Source organism: Bos mutus, chromosome 1, assembly GCF_027580195.1.
Source record: "Bos mutus isolate GX-2022 chromosome 1, NWIPB_WYAK_1.1, whole genome shotgun sequence".
NCBI lineage: Eukaryota > Metazoa > Chordata > Mammalia > Artiodactyla > Bovidae > Bos > Bos mutus.
In genome coordinates, this window is record NC_091617.1 from 40,403,039 (window position 1) to 40,425,256 (window position 22,218).

At 37.5% G+C, this 22,218-nt stretch overlaps 1 protein-coding gene across 2 annotated transcripts in view; it reads left to right on the forward strand.

Moving 5' to 3' along the window:
• Positions 1 to 22,218, forward strand: part of EPHA6 (EPH receptor A6) — a 1,036,017-nt gene that overhangs the window by 443,766 nt on the left and 570,033 nt on the right. For both annotated transcript variants that reach the window (XM_070368049.1, XM_070368058.1), the window contains exon 4: positions 5,118 to 5,273. In XM_070368049.1, the coding sequence (XP_070224150.1) occupies positions 5,118 to 5,273 (156 nt within the window). The remainder of the gene's footprint in view (positions 1 to 5,117; positions 5,274 to 22,218) is intronic.

A 22,218-nucleotide genomic window follows, 5' to 3' on the forward strand; every position in this document is an offset into this window, starting at 1 on the left:
CATCAGGTATCTCTTCTCTTCTTGATAATTGCCATTCTAACAGTTGTAAGACTACATGTCATTCTGGTTTTCATTTGCATTTCCCTGATGATTAGTTGTATTGAGCATCTTTTCCTGTACTTGTTGGCCATTTGTATGTCTTCTTTAAAGAAAGGTCTATTCAGTTCCTCTGCCTATTTTTTAACTGTACATTTTTGTTTTTGTTATTATTGAGTTATGTGAGCTCTTTATATACTTTAGGTATTATCAGTTTATCAGATATATTATTTTCAAATCTTTTGACCCATTCTATCAGTTGCCTGTTCATTATTTTTACCTGTTTCTTTTGCTGTGCTGAAGCTTTTTAGTCTGATGTAGTGCTACTTGCTTTTGTTGCTGGTGCTTTTGCTGTAATATTTTTCTTTTTTTAATCATTGCCAAGACCAATATCAAGATGTTCCTCTATGTTTTCTTCTAAAAGTTTTACAGTTTCAAGTCTTATTTTTTAGTCTCTACGCTATTTTGAGTTAACTTTTGTGAGTAGTGTCTCAGTCAGTCTGTTCAGTTGCTCAGTCGTGTCCGACTCTTTGCGACCCCGTGAATCACAGTACACCAGGCCTCCCTGTCCATCACCAACTCCCAGAGTTCACCCAAACTCATGTCCATCGACTCTGTGATGCCATCCAGCCATCTCATCCTCTGTTGTCCCCTTCTCCTCCTGCCCCCAATCCCTCCTAGCATCAGGGTCTTTTCCAATGAGTCAGGTCTTCGCATGAGGTGGCCAAAGTATTGGAGTTTCTGCTTCAGCATCAGCCCTTCCAATGAACACTCAGGACTGGTCTCCTTTAGGATGGACTGGTTGGATCTCCTTGCAGTTCAAGGGACTCTCAAGAGTCTTCTCCAACACCACAGTTCAAAAGCATCAATTCTTTGGCGCTCAGCTTTCTTCACAGTCCAACACTCACATCCATACATGACCACAGGAAAAACCATAGCTTTGACTAGACGGACGTTTTTTGGCAAAGTAATGTCTCTGTTTTTTAATATGTTGTCTAGGTTGGTCATAACTTTCCTTCCAAGGAGTAGTGTCTAGTCAGGTCCAGTTTCACTTTTCTGTCTGTGGTTAATCAGTTTTCCTTACAGCATTTATTGAAGACACTATTCTTTCCTGATTGAGAATTCTTAGCTTCTTTGTCAAATGTTAGTTATTTATTTGGGAATTTATTTCTGGGCTGTCTATTCTGTTCCAGTGGTCTATGTATATATTTTTTATACTGATACTATACTGTTTCAATTTGTATAACTCCATAGTATAGTTAACTTCCCTGGTGGCTCAGATGGTAAAGCGTCTGCCTACAATGTGGGAGCAGAGAAGGCAATGGCAACCCACTCCTGTACTCTTGCCTGGAAAATCCCATGGACAGGGGAGCCTGGTAGGCTACATTCCATGTGATCACTAAGAGTTGGACACGACTGAACGCCTTCACTTTCACTTTCATGCATTGGAGAAGGAAATGGCAACCCACTCCAGTGTTCTTGCCTGGAGAATCCCTGGGATGGGGGAGCCTGGTGGGCTGCCGTCTATGGGGTCACACAGAGTCAGACACGACTGAAGCGACTTAGCAGCAGCAGCAGCACAATGTGGGAGACCCGGGTTCAATCCCTGGGTCAGGAAGATCCTCTGGAGAAGGAAATGGCAACCCACTCCAGTACTCTTGCCTGGAAAATCCCATGGATGCAGGAGCCTAGTAGGCTACAGTCCATGGAGTCGCAAAGAGTTGGACATGACTGAGGGACTAAACTTTCTATAGTATAGTTTGAAATCAGGAAACATGGAAGAAACACAAGCTGGAATCAAGATTGCCGGGAGAAATATCAATAACCTCAAATATGCAGATGACAACACCCTTATGGCAGAAAGTGATGAGGAACTACAAAGCCTCTTGATGAAAGTGAAAGTGGAGAGTGAAAAAGTTGACTTCAAGCTCAACATTCAGAAAACAAAGATCATGGCATCCGGTCCCACCACTTCATGGGAAATAGATGGAGAAACAGTGGAAACAGTGTCAGACTTTATTTTTCTGGGCTCCAAAATCACTACAGATGGTGACTGCAGCCATGAAATTAAAAGACGCTTACTCCTTGAAAGGAAAGTTATGACCAACCTAGATAGCATATTCAAAAGCAGAGGCGTTACTTTGCCAACAAAGGTTCATCTAGTCAAGGCTATGGTTTTTCCTGTGGTCATGTATGGATGTAGGATTTGGACTGTGAAGAAAGCTGAGCACCGAAGAATTGATGCTTTTGAACTGTGGTGTTGGAGAAGACTCTTGAGAGTCCCTTGGACTGCAAGGAGATCCAACCAGTCCATTCTGAAGGAGATCAGCCCTGGGATTTCTTTGGAAGGAATGATGCTAAAGCTGAAACTCCAGTACTTTGGCCACCTGATGCGAAGAGTTGAGTAATTGGAAAAGACTCTGATGCTGGGAGGGATTGGGGCAGGAGGAGAAGGGGACAACAGAGGATGAGATGGCTGGATGGCATCACTGACTTGATGGACATGAGTCTGAGTGAACTCTGGGTGTTGGTGATGGACAGGGAGGCCTGGCGTGCTGCAATTCATGGGGTCACAAAGAGTCGGACAGGACTGAGTGACTGATCTGATCTGTTCTGATCTGATGCCTTTAGCATTGTTATTCTTAGAATTGCTTTGGCTATTTGGGGTCTTTTGTGGTTCTATGAATTTTAGAATTGTTTTTAATATCTCTGTGAAGAATGCCATTGGAATTTTGATAGGGATTGCATTGAATCTATAGTTGGTTTGAGTAGTATGGACATTTTAGTGAATTATTGCGATAGAGGAATATGGGCTGTCTTTCTATGTGTTTGTGTTGTCTTCAGTTTCTTTATCAAAATATTGTAATTTTCATTTTTAGGTCTTTCACTTAATTGGTTAAATTCATGCCATCTTATAGTTTTTCAGCTATTGTAATGTGACATTTATGTTCAGGTCATTAGAAAATTGATTATATATATATATATATATATATATATAATGATTATATATACAACAAAAATGACAGGGACTTCCATGACAGTCCAGTAGTTAAGACTTTGCCTTCCAATGCAGAGGTTGTAGATTCAATCTTAGGTTAGGGAGCTCAGATCCCATATGCCTTGCAACCAAAAACATAAAACAGAAGCAATATTGTAACAAATTCAATAAAAATTTTTAAAATATTCCACATCAAAAAAATCTTTTTAAAAATGACACACATGACATTGATATTGCTAATAAATACTGCTTATAAGTTAATAAAATACAAGCAACCAGTAGAAAATGAACAAAGGATATAAAAGAATTCATAACCAAAAGACCAATAAAAATATGAAAAAATGTGCAATATTAGTGGGATTTAGGAAGCTTCAATTGAAGTAACAATATTTAATTCCATGTGTTGTCAGAAGGTAAAGGAGTCACTAATAATTATAGGATTAGTAGGGGGAAGATTAGGGTGCTCAATTACATTTGTTTGACCTTTCGAAATATATTTAGAAATGTAACATAGAAATAAGTGTTAAATTATACATATACCCTGGCCCAGAACTCCTACTCTTAGGAACAGAAATGTAAGTATCAACATGGGGATGTTTACTGCAGCATAGTTTATAAAGTATTTCTTTCAAGTAGGTGATTGTTGATACAAATACTGCAGATATATTACAATGAATTACAGCCATTGACATGGAGAAATTTTCATGCTATAGTTGATAATTGATAAAAATAATCTAAAGTTTATTGATATTATCTCAGTATTGAAAAATCAACAGTATGAAATCCTTGTGTTCATACATATGTAAACATACATCTACACAACAGTGTGTTGGCATTTTAGGAAAATAATATTTGAAGAAGGAATAAAAGGTACGAATAAGCAAAATTCCTAAATGACATTTAAAGTAAATATCCATACAAAAAGCATATCTGTTATGTTATATTAGATGCATGTTATATTCGAAAGCATGAATATTTTGAATATAGAAATAGATACCACAGTGAATGTTTAACCTGATCGTATATATCTGAATAACTTCTCCTAAAAGAAAACATTGGAAACCACTGAATCAAATAATACTAAACTTTCCTTCTGCAGTATTGACATAATGTTGGGAAACATTCCTATTTTTGGTGGTTTGTTTTTCTTTAGAAATGAAATGTACATACTCTATAAATAGAGAAAAAGGAAGTGGTAGACAAAGAAGGGATACATAAGAAAATAATTTAAAAGTTCTGAAGATTTAGGTACTGATGCTTTTGAATTGTGGTGTTGGAGAAGACTCTTGAGAGTCCCTTGGACTGCAGGGAGATCCAACCAGTCCATTCTGAAGGAGATCAGCCCTGGGATTTCTTTGGAAGAAATGATGCTAAAGCTGAAACTCCAGTACTTTAGGCACCTCATGCGAAGAGTTGACTCATTGGAAAAGACTCTGATGCTGGGAGGGATTGGGGGCAGGAGGAGAAGGGGACGACAGAGGATGAGATGGCTAGATGGCATCACTGACTCGATGGACATGAGTCTGAGTGAACTCCGGGAGTTGGTGATGGACAGGGAGGCCTGGCGTGCTGCAATTCATGGGATCGCAGAGAGTTGGACACGACTGAGTGACTAAACTGAACTGAACTGAACTGATCCCATTTTTAACAGAAATACAAACAAAACCTAAAACTACTGACTCAAAGATAAATAGAATGCTCATTCCACTTACAAAGTAGCCACATATTAGACATCAGTGAATTAATTATTATTCATTCACTCATTTTTCAGGCATCTATAATAACTATATATTCAAAATATGCTAAGAATTGTGCATATAAGAAGACTAAAGCCCATGTCTAGCTTGTGGCAGTTACAAAAAGTTGAGGTGATAATATGATCAGTTAGTTGTAATGTAATATGATTCCCCATTGTATAACTTAATTTTGAATAACTATTTCATTCGTTAATATTAGCATGTATTGACTTTTCTGTGTATGTGTGAACTGAATTCCAAAGTGTATAATTTAAAATATGTTGTACATGTGCAAATAAAATAATTCTAGCAATAATCAAAAAAAATTGTTTTTCCTGTGTTCACAGCTTGCAGACCAGGATTCTATAAAGCGTTTGCTGGCAACATAAAATGTTCTAAGTGTCCTCCACACAGTTTAACCTACGTGGAAGCAACTTCTGTCTGTCAGTGTGAAAAGGGTTACTTTCGAGCTGAAAAAGACCCACCTTCCATGGCATGTACCAGTAAGTCTGTCCATTTTGCATTTGAAAATCCTATTTTCAATCCTTTTGGTCTCTTTATTCTAAATTTTAAAAAAAGAAGTGGATATACAAAATTCTGTGTGATCAATGTTGCTTGTCTTTGATATTAGTCAAGGAAAAGTTTCTCTTTCTTAGTATAATTATTTGTCAGCCGCTTACAGAGAATGTATGTTTTCTCAAAAATCACATTGATTCCTGACATGCAACCACCAGCCCTGGTTTGGAGACCTGGCAAATTTTTCTTAGGCATAATTTGTCCTTAGGAAATCAAAGCAGCAAAAGGTTTCTTTGAGGATTTATAAGCAAAAGTTGTTATTTGCTTTAACTCTTGAACATTTAAAGGCGCATCACTTTAGGACCATCAAGTTTGCTGTTTCAGGGGAGCTTCAGTACGGAACTTTGAAAGTCACTGTGCTAATGTTATACAGGAAAGTTCAAGTTTTACTTGACATTTGTCTCTAAAGGGAAGATATTTTTGAGTTTATCCACATTTCACCTCTCACTTTCTCTCCCATTGTTGATTTGAAACCAATAGAATATTAAATCTAAATGTGAAGGTCATTTTAATGCATGCCCCAAGAATTTTAAATTAGTAATATTCTCCTATTATTAAAGTATCATAAATTATATGTACACTTTAAAAATAAAAATGAATATATTGATATTAATGCAAAAGTAAAATGTCACCTCTTAGTTATAAAAGTCTTATTAAATACATAAATAAAATATAGTGAAATTTCACCCTTCTTGATGAATTGGTGCCACAATGTTGATTATCTTATGTAATTTCACAGGGGCTGAAATGGATTAAAAATACGTAATGCCACATATTCCTCAGAGACAATGGATATGTTACATTTCTTTTAAATGATGCAGTTTGTAGATTTGTGTGCGTTACTACAATCTTATAAAATATAAAATACTTTTATAGAATACACTTAAAAATACAACACGTTTATTAGTAGATATAATTTTTGCTTTCTGACTATAAATACTGAGTGACTATTTTCTTCAGAAAAATACAGCATGAGAAATTATTAGCTAGATTTTTTTTCTAGGAACATATTCTAAGCTTATAAGTAGGAAAAGAGAAATTCTCAATATCATTTCTTACCTAATTGTGGAAATAGTTTTGAATAGGAAAATATTTCTCCTACTGGTAAATATTTGTATGTATGTATGTATGTATATGTAGATGGTGGTGTTTCAAATGGTTACAGTTCTGCCTGGGAAGTATCCCTAAAAACCTACATCAGAAACTAAGTAGATGCCTAGGTGAGTGATAGAAGGGAATCTGCTCTTTTTATTTTCTTGAAAAAAGAAAGTGTTAGTTGCTCAGTTGTGTCCAACTCTGAGACCCTGTGGAGTGTAGTCTGACAGGTTCCTCTGTCCATGGGACTTGCCAGGCAAGAACACAATCCCTTATCCAGGGGATCTTCAAAACCCAGGGATCGAATCTATGTCTCCTGCATTGCAGGCAGATTCTTTATCATCTGAGCCATTAGGAATTAGAAGGCCATGAATAGACGGATTGACAAAGTCAAGGAATACATTGTTTCCCACCAGTATAACCCTTTGTGAGGGGGCAGAGTAGGGAGTTGGGGAGGATTAATTCTATGGAGTGAGACTATTAAGGAAATAAATATGGGATACAATAAAATCTACAAACCTCAGTCATTGTTGAATCTAATATGTATACTTAACTAGCTTAACATTGTTAAGTTTCTTGAATTTTTCTCTCTTTAAAAACTTTTTTTTAAATATTTGATGTTGTAAATTATGTTTACAATTATATTAAACTGCTTTAGCTATACTAAATGGAAGCATACTTTTGCTCATCATTGGGCAGAGCCTTGACAGGGAACAGCATGCTGTACTGCCATAGGGATTAAAACAGAAATTCAAACAAAAGTGAAAAGTTCTGTCAGCTCACCCAAATTCAAGCCACTGGAAACTCCCCTCTCAAGGCTTCTCTCTGCTACTTTATTGAATACGTCTTTATCTTAATTTTAGCCAAAACTTACAATGGTGTACTAGTAAATTCACCATCTTTTAGAGTCAAAGTATCTGAGTGTGAATCTTGGCTTTGATACTGTAAGAAATATAAATTTGAAGTGGTCCATTTTCAAGACAAAGTAACTAGCTCTGAAGTAGCTAAACTTGCTGCTTCTGCTGCTGCTGCTAAGTCGCTTCAGTCGTGTCCGACTCTGTGCGACCCCATAGACTGCAGCCCACCAGGCTCCCCCGTCCCTGGGATTCTCCAGGCAAGAACACTGGAGCTGGTTGCCATTTCCTTCTCCAATGCATGAAAGTGAAGAGTGAAAGTGGATTTCATGGGATTTTCCAGGCAAGAGTCCTGGAGTAGGGTGCCATTGCTAAACTTGGGAACATGACAAAGTTGAGGCCTGGATTCTTTAGATAAAGTTAGGGTTGGGGAGAGAGATCAGACTGGATCCTAAAGAGATAGGATCCACCCATTGTCTGTGCCCTGCCTCTCAGTTCAGTTCAGCTTATTCGCTCAGTCGTGTCTGACTCTTTGCGACCCCATGAATTGCAGCACACCAGGCCTCCCTGTCCATCACCAACTCCCGGAGTTCACTCAAACTCACATCCATCGAGTCGGTGATGCCATCCAGCCATCTCAGCCTCTGCCGTCCCCTTCTCCTCATGCCCCCAATCCCTCCCAGCATCAGGGTCTTTTCCAATGAGTCAACTTTTCGCATGAGGTGGCCAAAGTAGTGGAGTTTCAGCTTTAGCATCATTCCTTCCAAAGAACACCCAGGACTGATCTCCTTTAGGATGGACTGGTTGGATCTCCTTGCAGTCCAAGGGACTCTCAAGAGTCTTCTCCAACACCACAGTTCAAAAGCATCAATTCTTCAGCGCTCAGCTTTCTTCACAGTCCAACTCTCACATCCACACATGACCACTGGAAAAGCCATAGCCTTGACTAGACGGACCTTTGTTGGCAAAGTAATGTCTCTGCTTTTGAATATGCTATTTAGGTTGGTCATAACTTTCCTTCCAAGGAGTAAGCATCTTTTAATTTCATGGCTGCAATCACCATCGGCAGTGATTTTGGAGCCCCCCAAAATAAAGTGTGACACTGTTTCCACTGTTTCCCCATCTATTTCCCATGAAGTGATGGGACCAGATGCCATGATCTTCGTTTTCTGAATGTTGAGCTTTAAGCCAACTTTTTCACTCTCTCTCTAAACTTGACTAATGTCTTGCAGACTTGACACAGTTCAATGGCACCTAGAGGCTCCCTAAGAAAACAGGATGTTGGGCTTTCTTACTAGCCAGAAAGCCTTTGTTTGAAAAATGCAGGTGTAAGTTGGGAAGGGAGAAAGAAGGGTACCCTATAAGGAAATAATGAAACTTAGGCGAAGTCCACGAAAATTGTACATCACATAGTACACAGCCAATAAGGAACTGGGTGGGGGGAGGGTGGAAACCTGTGAGTTAGGGAATAAATTCCATGTTGTAATTGCTGTGAGTGTGCCTACCCACCAGACACTGGATTTTTCAAGACCTTAGTTAAAAACTCGCACTTTCGCTATACTTCATGTATACAAGTCCACCCATTGGTTTTGGGCTGGTGAGCATGTTTCTTACAGGTACTTACTAGCTATATAGGTTTGGGCAAATTATTTAACCTTTTAACCTCTGTTACACCATTCTTAGTGATAACAATGCCTACCTCATTCTGTTGTTATTTATAAATATTAAATAAGTTATTATTTTTAAAAGTGCTAAGAATAATACCTGGGTTTCCCTGGTGGCTCTTTGGTGAAGAATTCTACTGCCAATGTAGGAGACTTGCCAAAGATCAGAGTTCAATCCCTATGCCTAGCCCACAGCAGCTGCTACATAAGAGTTTAGTACAGAAAGCTGTTCTCAATTCATTTTGAAATCATTTTTGGTAAGTTGGTGTTCAAGCTATTAAATACTTTATGTTGGTAATATTATTCTGGGATCACAGCTTCTACCATCTGAACTCCTACAAATTGAAGAAATGTTCTGAATTTATAAGACTTTTACATAAAATATATTAAGTCCACTAACTCTATGGATATCTGATGTAAATAAATATTTTTTGAATTATACTCTGACTAGGTGAGAGAGCCTAGCAATTATTATAATACATGCAGAACAAGCAAAGATCATTAACTCCAAAGCATCATACTTCTTATGATTGAAAGATTAGATTGTTAGGGAAGGAAAATGAAAAGCCAATGAAAAAGACAAGCCAAGAGGTCATGGAACAGTTAGATTTAAAAGGACCAGTCCTGCACCAAGATGCAGGACTTTTGAGGCCAAGGGTCATATAAGCAGCTAACCTTTTCATTTTTCACTAACTACAAAAAAAAAAAAAAAAATAGCCAAATTCTAATAGATTTTTAGTAGCTGGAAGCTCACTTAACTTATAGATTGTGTGTCTCTGAATTAGCCATTCTTTAATCACCTTTATTCCAATAATATTATCTAAGAGTCAGAATTTATGTCAGGTAAACAATGACATCACCTTCTGCTGTTTTTGACTTAGCATTTGAAACCATGCTTTCAGAGAATCTTCCAGGCGTTTAAGAGGAGGCTTTATTTTATTTTATTTTATTTTAACTTGGTATCATGCACAGGGGAAATTTCAGTGATTGAGTTTAAAATAAAATGGAGGACCAAAATATTTAAAATGAATAACCAACACATTTGGCTAGTAAATTCCCTAGTGGTGGTGGTTTAATCACTAAGTCGTGTCCAACTCTTATGACCCCATGGACTGTAGCCTGCCAGGCTCTTCTGTCCACGGGATTCTCCAGGCAAGAATACTGGAGTGGGTTGCCATTTCCTTCTCGAGGGGATCTTCCCCACCCAGGAAACGAACCTGCACTGCAGGCAGATTCTTTACCAACTGAGCTATGAGGGAAGCCCAAATTCCCTAGTAGGGAAAGAATTCCTAGGTAGCTGTTGCCTGTAATCATATGAGTGACAGGATTTTAAGGACCTGAAGAGCTCTTTCCCTGTTTCTTAGCACTATCTTCAAAACAACAGCAACCCTTAAGTTTCTGGTACAACACAGCATTTGCTTTCACCTTTAAGAGTTTTATAATTTCTTTGGATGTTCACTATAGAGATGGGTACCTTTTTATCTTTCATTTTTAAATTTTTAATTGGAGGATAATTGCTTTACAATGTTGTTGATTTCTGCCATCAGTCAATTCAGTTCAGTCGCTCAGTAGTGTCCGACTCTTTGCGACCCCATGAATTGCAGCACACCAAGCCTCCCTGTCCATCACCAACTTCCGGAGCCTAACCAAACCCATGTCCATGGAGTTGGTGATGCCATCCAGCCATCTCATCCTCTGTCGTCCCCTTCTCCTCCTGCCCCCAGTCCCTCCCAGCATCAGGGTCTTTTCCAATGAGTCAACTCTTTGCATGAGGTGGCCAAAGTATTGGAGTTTCAGCCTCAGCATCAATCTTTCCACAGAACACCCAGGACTGGTCTCCTTTAGAATGGACTGTTTGGATCTCCTTGCAGTCCAAGGGACTCTCAAGAGTCTTCTCCAACACCACAGTTCAAAAGCATCAATTCTTCTGTGCTCAGCTTTCTTCACAGTCCAACTCTCACATCCATACATGATCACTGGGAAAACCATAGCCTTGACTAGATGGACCTTTGTTGGCAAAGTAATATCTCTGCTTTTTAAAGTTATGACCTACCTAGATGTGCTATCTAGGTCATAACTTTCCTTCCAAGGAGTAAGCGTCTTTTAATTTCATGGCTGCAATCACCATCTGCAGTGATTTTGGACCCCAACAAAATAAAGTCAGCCACTGTTTCCACTGTTTCCCCATCTATTTGCCATGAAGTGATGGGACCAGATGCCATGATGTTAGTTTTCTGAATGTGGGGCTTTAAGCCAACTTTTTCACTCTCCACTTTCATCAAGAGGCTTTTTAGTTGCTCTTCACTTTCTACCATAAGGGTGGTGTCATCTGCATATCTTAGATTATTGATATTTCTCCTGGCAATCTTGATTCCAATTTGGGCTTCTTCCAGCCCAGTGTTTCTCATGATGTACTCTGCATAGAAGTTAAATAAGCAGGGAGACAATACACAGCCTTGACATACTCCTTTTCCTATTTGGAACTGGTCTGTTGTTCCATGTCCAGTTCTAGCTGTTGCTTCCTGACCTGTATACAGGTTTCTCAAGAGGCAGGTCAGGTGGTCTGGTATTCTCATCTCTTTCAGAATTTTCCACAGTTTATTGTGATCCACACAGTCAAAAGCTTTGGCATAGTCAATAAAGCAGAAATAGATGTTTTTCTGAAACTCTCTTGCTTTTTCTATGATCCAGCAGATGTTGGAAATTTGACCTCTGGTTCCTCTGCCTTTTCTAAAACTAGCTTGAACATCTGGAAGTTCACAGTTCACGTATTGCTGAAGCCTGGCTTGGAGAATTTTGAGCATTACTTTACTAGCGTGTGAGATGAGTGCAATTGTGCAGTAGTTTGAGCATTCTTCTTCATTGCCTTTCTTTGGGATTGGAATGAAAACTGATCTTTTCCAGTCCTGTGGCCACTGCTGAGTCTTCCTAATTTGCAAAAAAACAAATGGCTGTCTGAGGAGGCCTTACAAATAGCTGTGAAAAGAAGAGAAGTGAAAGACAAAGGAGAAAAGTAAAGATATTCCCATTTGAATGCAGAGTTCCAAAGAGTAGCAAGGAGAGATAAGAAAACCTTCCTCAGTGATCAGTGCAAAGAAATAGCAGGAAAACAACAGAATGGGAAAGACTAGAGATCTCTTCAAGAATATTAGAGATACCAAGGGAGCATTTCATGCAAAGATGGGCTCGATAAAGGACAGAAAAGATATGGACCTAACAGTAGCAGAAGATATCAAAAAGAGGTGGCAAGAATACACAGAAGAACTGTACAAAAAAGAGCTTCACAACCGAGATAATCATGATGGTGTGATCACTCACCTAGAGCCAGACATCCTGGAATGTGAAGTCAAGTAGGCCTTAGGAAGCATCACTAGGAACAAAGCTAGAGGAGGTGATGGAATTCCAGTTGAGCTATTTCAAATACTGAAAGATTTGCCATATAGCAAAGCAAATCAGCCATAAGTGTGTGTGTGTGTGTGTGTGTGTACACCCTCTCTCTCTAGCCTCCCTCCCACCTACACCCATCCCACCTCTTAGGTCATCACGGAGCACCTGGCTGGATATCCTGTATTCTACAGCAGCTTCCCAGTAGCTGTCTGTTTACTCCTGGTGGTGTATATATGTCAGTGCTACTCTTCTAATTTTTCCCACCCTCTCCTTCCCCGGCTGTGTCCACAGGCCCATCCTCTATCTGCATCTCTATTGCTGCCCTGTAAATAGGTATCTTTTTACATTCCATAATCTTGAGACATACATATGATACAGTTACATAAATATTTTCATTTTTAGAGCAATTCTAGATTAAGAACAGAATTAAGAGAAAGTATGGGGATTTCCCATATACCTCTCTCCCCACACCCAGACAAGCATAGCTTTTCCCAGTATCAATATCATTCACCAGAATGGTGCATTTGTTACATTTGGTGTACCTATATTAGTATATCATTGTCGCCCAAAGTCCATAGTTTACCCCGGGGTTCACTGTTGGTGTTGTACATTATTTGGTTTTGAGAAATGTGTAGTAACATGTATCGATCATTATAGTATCATCCACAGGATTTTCACTGCCCTAAAATCTTCGGGGCACATATTCATCCTTTACTCCCACCAACCTATGTCAACCACTTATTTTTGTTTTATATCTATAAGTGTGTGTGTGTGTATGTTATATAATTAGAATGATACAGTAGAAGATTTCAGATTGGTTTCTTTCACTTAGTAACATACAGTTAAGAGTCTTCTGTGTTTTTTCATGGCTGTATAGCACATCTGTTTTAAATGCTGAATAATATTCCATTGTCTAGATATACCACAGTTTATTTATCCATTTACCTACTAAAGGACAGCCTGATTATTTCCCAGTTTCAGCAGTTATGGATAAAGTGTTATAAACATTCCTGTGTAGGTCTTTTTATGGACATACACTTTCAACACCTTTGAGTAAATACCTACGAGTGTAATTGCTGAATCATATGGTAAGTATATATTTAATTTTCTAAGAAACCACCAAGCTGTACTATTTTGCATCCCTATGATAAATGAGAGTTCCTGTTGCTCCACTTCCTCATCAGCATTTATTGGTATCAGTGTTCTGGATTTTGGCTATCTCTTATAGTTATATAGTGGCACCTCATTGTTGTTTAGATTTGCATTTTCTTGATGATGTGATGTGAGACATCTTTTCATACACTTATTTGCCATCAGTATTTCTTCTTTGGTAAGGTATACACATAAAGATTTTTAGGTGCTTTGGATGGCTACAGATAAATAAAACACAAAGATGTCTCATAATCAAAACTAATTCCTCAAATATTGATTATAGGGGATGATCTAATCCTTAAGTCTATTGAGTTGGGCTAGTATTGTTAATTTCCTCTTTGCCATTTTGTTTCCACTAACCATCCTTAACCTATAAATACACTCAAACTTCTGTCATTAAAAAATATTCCCAGCCCAATAATTTTTCTCCCAAAGCAAGTACTTGGAAAAGCAGTTTTCATTGGCTACAGTTACTTCTTAACACACTTTTAATTTATTTTTTACTCTACTGCATTCAGAATTTTGCTCTTCACCCTACTGTAATCACTTCAAGTAAACTATGTAAGAAAAATTGACCAATTATCTAACTTACCATATTGTGTTAGAAACATTTTGTCTTATTATTCATGACGTTTAACTCTGTTGGTCTCTTCCTTTTTCTTGAAACTATGTGTTCTCTTTTATTCTAAGACTCTGCAATCTCCCTTTCACCCTCTTAATTTTCTGAACCTCGTATGCATTGGCATCTTCTTTTGCTCACCTGTTCACTTCAGTTCAGTCACTCAGTCATGTCTGACTCTTTGCGATCCCATGAATCACAGCACACAAGGCCACCCTGTCCATCACCAACTCCTGGAGTTTACCCAAACTCATGTCCATTGAGTCGGTGATGCCATCAAACCATCTCATCCTCTGTCATCCCCTTCTCCTCCTGGCCTCAATCTTTCCCAGCATCAGAGTCTTTACAAATGAGTCAAAGCTTCACATCAAGTGGCCAAAATATTGGATTTTCAGCTTCAATATCTGTCCTTCCACAAAACACCCAGGACTGATCTCCTTTAGGATGAACTGGTTGGATCTCCTTGCAGTCCAAGGGACTCTCAAGAGTCTTCTCCAACACCACAGTTCAAAAGCATCAATTCTTCAGCGCTCAGCTTTCTTCACAGTCAAACTCTCATATCTATACATGACCATAGGAAAAACAATAGCCTTGCTTAGATGGACCCTTGTTGGCAAAGTAATGTCTCTGCTTTTGAATATGCTATCTAGGTTGGTCATAACTTTCCTTCCAAGGAGTAAACATCTTTTAATTTCATGGCTGCAATCACCATCTGCAGTGATTTTGGGGTCCCCAAAAAATAAAGTCTGACACTGTTTCCACTGTTTCCCCATCTATTTGCCATGAAGTGATGGGACCAGATGCCATGATCTTCGTTTTCTGAATGTTGAGCTTTAAGCCAACTTTTCACTCTCCTCTTTCACTTTCATCAAGAGGCTCTTTAGTTGTTCTTCACTTTTTGCCATAAAGGTGGTGTCATCTGCATATCGGAGGTTAATGATATTTCTCTGAGAAATCTTGATTCCAGCTTGTACTTCCTCCAGCCCAGTGTTTCTCATGATATACTCTGCATATAAGTTAAATAAGCATGGTAACAATATACAGCCTTGACGTACTCCTTTCTCAATTTGGAGCAAGTCTGTTGTTCCATGTCCAGTTCTAACTGTTGCTTCCTGACCTGCATATAGATTTCTCAAGAGGCAGGTCAGGTGGTTTGGTATTCCCATTTCTTTCAGAATTTTCCACAGTTTATTGTGATCCACACTGTCAAAGGCTTTGGCGTAGTCAATAAAGCAAAAGTAGATATTTTTCTGGAATTCTCTTGCTTTTTCGATGATCCAGTGGATGTTGGCAATTGCCAACATCACCTGTTAAATATTAATTTTTCTCATACTCCTTTCTTAGCTTTCTGTTCTTATCACATAGTCTCAATTTCATGGCTTCAAATAGCACATATATCCCAGTCTTCTCTCCTAAAGTCCAAAGTCACCTCACCATCTCATTTTGGGATCTGACAACCTGAGTGTGCCAGAAATACCTGCCTACATCTCCAATCTTGTATCACGCCATACTCTCTTTGGTTGTTAAACTCATGGACTTCCATGATGCTGCCCTGTTCTCATCTTTAATGCTAAAAGTTTTCTCTACTTGAAATTCTCTTTCTTTAGGTCCTCTATTGTGGTTTTCTTATTGCCAGGCTCAAATGTCAATCAGATAAGTATTTTCTGACCACCTGTTCAAAAATAGAATCCCTCCCAGTTACTCTTTTTTATATCATATATTTTATTTTTTATGCCTATGTCACTCTTAGAAAATATCTGATTTATTTGTACACTCAGTTCCTTGTTTGTTTTCATTCTACCTATAGTAGATTGCAAGTGGACCATGAATGTTTTTTCTTTACTGTATCTCCAGCACTAATAATAATACCAGGCAAGTACTGGGCACAAAATAAATATTTGAAGAACAAATCAAATAATAATTTTAGCTCATCTTTGAAAGTCACTTTTATTACTTCATACCTCAGCTTGCTCATTCACCTAGCTTGTTTCTTTATCATGGTGCATCCTCATCTACCCATGCTTCCAAGCAAGGGACTCATAACCCTGTCCCTACCCTTGATGTATCTCAGTAGTCACAAAGCTTGTCAGTTTTACTGTTTAGTATTTCTTCTGTCCATTCCTTCATACCAACTCCTAGTCCTTTCTTTTATGGTAAGACCATCAACTCTCCCTTGGGCTAATGGAATAATATTTTGGCAAGTCTCCTTCCTTTGGTCTTCTAACCCTCCAAATATTCTAAACTATTAGAAATATTATTTTTAAATAAAAACAAGATCTTGATTATTTTATTCTTTCCTATGCCTAAAATCTTTCAAGCCCAGCACCTTTTTGCCAGAATTATAAGATTCAATCCAAGGACATCTAAAGTTCAGCCCTGGCCTGTTTTTCCATCTCTAATTTTAACTATACTAGGGTGTCTCAAGGAGAAGGCAATAGCACCCCACTCCAGTACTCTTGCCTGGAAAATCCCATGGACGGAGGAGCCTGGTGGGCTGCAGTCCATGGGGTCCCTAAGAGTTGGACACGACTGAGTGACTTCACTTTCACTTTTCACTTTCATGCATTGGAGAAGGAAATGGCAACCCACTCCAGTGTTCTTGCCTGGAGAAACCCAGGGAAGAGGGAACCTGGTGGGCTGCCGTCTATGGGGTCGCACAGAGTCAGACACAACTGAAGCAACTTAGCAGCAGCAGCAGCAGCAGCAGCAGGATGTCTCAAATGGTCCTGATACCCAATGATAACTTCTAAGTTTGTGTATTTCTGATCTTTAAAACATTCGTTGTACACCTTTTACATGAACTGCAAAGTATGTAGAAGAAATTAGGAATAATAAATTTGAAATGAAATTCTGAAATGTTTTATCTGTTATCTTAATCTACTTCATAGATTCTTAATTTATCAGGTGATTCATTAATATATGTTCTATGCTTTAAAGGATGAGTCATGGAACACTCCATAATATCACATATTGATCAATTAGGGCTGCCTCTTAGATCAGTTTGAAGCACAAGAGATCAGGCTGCTTGCCAAGAAGTCTGTTATCAAAATAACTAACTATAAGGCTTTTCTAGGACAGAAGGAGAAAATGTTCACTAAGGTTCGAGAAACAAAGGACTGTAAAAGTTACTAAGAAAGTACTTGTCAACCTAGAAGGACAGAGAACAAGAAAAGAGAGAAATAAAGAGAGGATCTAATATGTGGATGCATAGACAAATGTAATTCCTCAGTCATAGTATTTTCACTTTGATTTTTTTGTGTTTAAATCAATAGGAAGATTTTATTTTAATTACTGAACAGGTGCTACAAGAGTAACACATTGAACAAACATCTGTGCTGCCTACTTGCTGCTGCTGCTAAGTCGCTTCAGTCGTGTCCGACTCTGTGTGACCTCAGAGATGGCAGCCCACCAGGCTCCCCCATCCCTGGGATTCTCCAGGCAAGAACACTGGAGTGGGTTGCCATTTCCTTCTCCAATGCAGGAAAGTGAAAAGGGAAAGTGAAGTTGCTCAGTCGTGTCCGACTCTTAGCGACCCCATGGACTGCAGGCCACCAGGCCCCTCTGTCCATGGGATTTTCCAGGCAAGAGTACTGGAGTGGGTTGCCATTGCTGCCTACTTACAGAAGTTCAAAATATAAAATGTGAGTCATATTTACAGGTACTTCTCATGTACATCATTAAGGATTTCACTTTTCTTGGAAATGTCATGTCTTTTTTATCATTGTATTTGATATACAATGGCAATGATTGGAGTGAAAGTATAAAAGTTGAATTTATTTTTGCTCTAAGATTAACATTGTAAAACATGGCTTATTTATTTCTGGGGTAATTGGCCACTTAAGAAAGTCATTATTTTCTCAACCTTATTTTGAGTAGAATAAATACTGTGTTTAGATGCAGCAGGAAAGGTGTTCTTCCACATTTCAGCTGCCCTTTTCAGGTCCCCTATTCTGGGTGAATACAGAATCCTCCAGATGGCCCTGCTCTGTTTGATGTCTTTTCTTTTTTTATCCAATCTCTTTGAGTTTCTCTCTCTCTCTTCCTCCTCCTTCTCCCTCTCCCTCCCTCTCTTTTTCTCCTAAGGTTCTTTTGTATGGAAAAAACACTCTAGTACCTTGCTTTTCCATCTCACTGTTGAAAAACAAAAGCCACAACTGATTGCTTAGGTGGCTGATTGCCAACAGAATTGTTGCAGCCATGATTTTCCAGAAGCCAGAAAGGGGACATTGCAAAGATGTATTTATTACCTCTAGCAGGCTGTACTATATTCTAGACTTGTTCTCATTATAGAAAATAGCTAAATATTTACTTTGTGTATTGCAATGGTATATTTTTAAAGTTAAAATGATATATTTTTAAAGTTAAAATGTCTATTCCAGAATAGACACCTATATGTAATGACTCTGTTTCCCTAGTACAGATCACTGATAGAAGATGTTGCTTGAGCATTATGAAGTTTCCTAAACATAAATATTTTAGTTTTTATTTCAGGCAAGATTATTTTACCAAATTACCTGGGAGAGGTTCCTTCATAGGAAGAGATATTAAGTGGTTACAGCTGATGCTAAAGAATTGAGTTACCACTTACTGCCAGATCTTCCAGAACAGATCTATTCTTGGCATCAACAATTGGAACTTAGGATTGTCCCATTTAATATCATTTACTTGTACACAACAGACCAGTGACCACAAATCATCCATAATTAGAAATAGAACATTCATAATTACCCCTGCAATGTTATGATTTTTGAGAAAGACATTAATTTGCTTTAATCTATTTATTATTTAGCTTTTCCCTCCCATAATATGACATTGGTTAGACTCATCATATTTCTCTTTTTTGTATTTCTAATGAGTGTTTAATTAAAAATACCCAACTTAAACACAGAAAAGGCTATATATAGTTATGCAAGATATTTTCCTTCATGATATTGAGGGAAACTGGATGATTTTTACTCAAAACACTCAAACTCAGGTTCCTCATGATTTCATTTGTGTTTTAGTGTGCTTTTATTATAGATGTGGTCTTGCCCTTTAACTCTTGCCCTGCACAACTATTGCATATTTTGGTAGTTGTTAGAACTAGTTATTCTATAGGTTTATATCAAATTTTTTTTCTGCATTGATGAAAATAGTTGACAGCTATTTTCTGAAACTTTCACATGGTAAAATTATGTCCATGATCTATAGAATAGAAATCTAGAGCCACAAATGCTTATTTTTCAAGTTTTGAATCTCTCTAAATAATAAAAAGAAACATTTTATTCCTTCCCAATGAGTAGAGATATTGGTGGCTGTCCATTTTGCTGAGTTTTTATTAGTTAATAAATATTGATATTTATTATTTTATATTTAATATTTTCATAATATAGACAGTCCTTTCTACTACTTAAGGGATTTTCAAGTAACATGTGTCTATATTGAATTAGCATCTGATTCTTGCAAAGATTATAGCCTTGAACACACTGCTCTCCCAATATTTTTCAAAATTTGCACTGTGTAAAAGATAATTCTTGTAGGGTTGCACAAAACCGTGCATTCTATTCATGCCCTTAGTTAAAGAATATGTCACCTTTGTATCAGGCTAGACTAGAATAGAAATATACATGAATATACACATTTCAGTGCAACATGTACATTTGGTAAGTATTAGTCACCTTTTCTTGGATAAGGCAATGGCACCGCACTCCAGTGCTCTTGCCTGGAAAATCCCATGCACGGAGGAGCCTGGTGGGCTGCAGTCCATGGGGTCGCTAAGAGTCAGACAAGACTGAACGACTTCACTTTCACTTTCATGCTTTGGAGAAGGAAATGGCAACCCACTCCAGTGTTCTTGCCTGGAGAATCCCAGGGACGGGGGAGCCTGGTGGGCTGCCGTCTATGGGGTCGCACAGAGTTGGACACGAGTGAAGTGACGCAGCAGCAGCAGCAGCAGCAGTCACCTTTTCTATAAAATCGGGATATTAATAACTGCCTTTCAGGTTGTTTGTTGTGATAATTGAATGAAATAAATCATGAAATATTAAGTATACTTCTTGGAACAAAGAAAGTACTAAAAAATGCTATTTTTTTTTTTTTAAATCATGCCTACCTTGTATAAAAAGTATTCAGTTCTGCCCGAGGACAGGAGGAAGGTATCACAAGGGAGTAACACCTAAATCAGAATATGAAGGATGAGTAGGCATTTTCCACAGAGCAAAAAAGATAAAGAAACAATTTGTCCAAAAGCATTTAGATGTGACTAAAAGAAAAAAGAGGCTGAGGGATGGGCCTAGTTATAAAGACAAATGTAGATGAGGTTGAGAGCTTTAGATTTTATTCTGGAAGTGAATGTTATTCAGAATATTAGAGTTCTTTTTAAATTATTTTTGTTTCCTTTAACTATGAGTTTTAGAATTCAGGGAAAATCTAACTAAAGAGTTATCTTAAGTCGTCATTTGTAGTATTGTGAAAACATAAGTGATAAGTCTTAATTTTAGACATCAATTTATTTACTGAGGTAAGTGCAATAATATTGAAGAAAATAAGAATATGTAGAATTCAAAGGATTTTAAGTGCACATGTTTCTTATTTTGAGCAATATTTATCTTGAAGATTTAAGTTTCAGTTGCTCTTCTATAAATTATTTTTAAATGCTTTAAGGAACATTGTTAAAAGAAATTTGTTGTAGGAAGGCAATAAATTGCTCTCTAATATCTGTGTTTTGAAAATTTATATTTGACAGTACTCTCTCAGCAAAACCCAATGAAATTTTTTCTGTTTATGGGATGAATACATTGTGATAGAGTAGAAAAAAAAGAAAAACTTAAACATCAAAAAGACTTAGATTATCATCCTACCACTGATGAATTTTATGACCTTGACATAATTACAAACCTTTCCTGGATGTCATTTCTTTCTCTAAATAAATTGACTTAGTTTTTTCCCTGTGGTGAGGTTGAAGTCCCAGTTTCATTGTCTATTTCCAAATATACAAACATTTTATGAACATGTCTTATGGATAGAGCACATAGTAGTTTAGATATGAATACAAATACAAAATTTTGTTAACAGGGCTCCACTAAGTACCTTTTTCAAAGATTATATAGGAATAATATTACTATGAAGTTAATAATATAACTATAAAGTTAAAATTGATAGTGATGTGGAAAAAAATGAAATGACTTTTAGAGTTTTAAATTATGTCTATAGGCAGATCTGACAACTGATGTTTTTAGTACATTATGAAAGTCTGGAGACATACTTTTTCATTTATTCATATAATTTACTCCTTTGCAAAAGCATTTACCAAAACATCTCTAGATGATTCACTATATCTGTAATGGTTTCTGACATAGGTAAACATAGAACTATTTTCTCTCATCCATAAACTCAGATGTGACTATGTTTTTTATCAGGAAACCATATTATTGCATCTTGGTAGTAGCAGACACATTTAAATTATTGTCCGGTAGTAACTTAAGAATTGGAAAATACAGTTTAATAGGCAATAGCCTTTCATGATTTGATATCCTCAGTTACTTGAATCAAATTTTCATTGTTCTTAAGGTTAAAAATGTATCTATAAACCACAATTAGCTATAGAGTTAATGGGTGAATTAATAATCACTCTTCAATTAATATGAAAAAGATATGAAAACTAGCAGAATACTAGCTTTCCTTCAGATGCTTCTTAGAAAGTAATATTTTATAAATAAATGTTTGGGAAATGTTGGATTCAACAAAGGGAAGGAAATTGCGTTTCTTTTGTGTCAGCATCAATCTGCCAGAGGAATCGTAATTTGAGCACTGAGCTCGTTTTTGGGGGTTTATCTCAAGGGACTAGAGATATTATAATGGGATGTATTTTGAGAAATATAGCTCTGTTTAAAACATTTTACATAAAGAAAAAATGAAAATGAAAAATAAAAAATGTAGCCCAGTTGACCTCTGCTACTGTGAGAGGAAGATGGGGGTTGTAAGGCCAGACGCTCTTCTGGGAAGGGACTGGACAGCACTGCCACTGCTTCTCATACGTTTACTGTTAGAGCACGGTGACTTAATGTCACTTCCATGACTATTTCACAATCTTTTTTTCCCCTGTGTAAAGGGGAAATCCAAA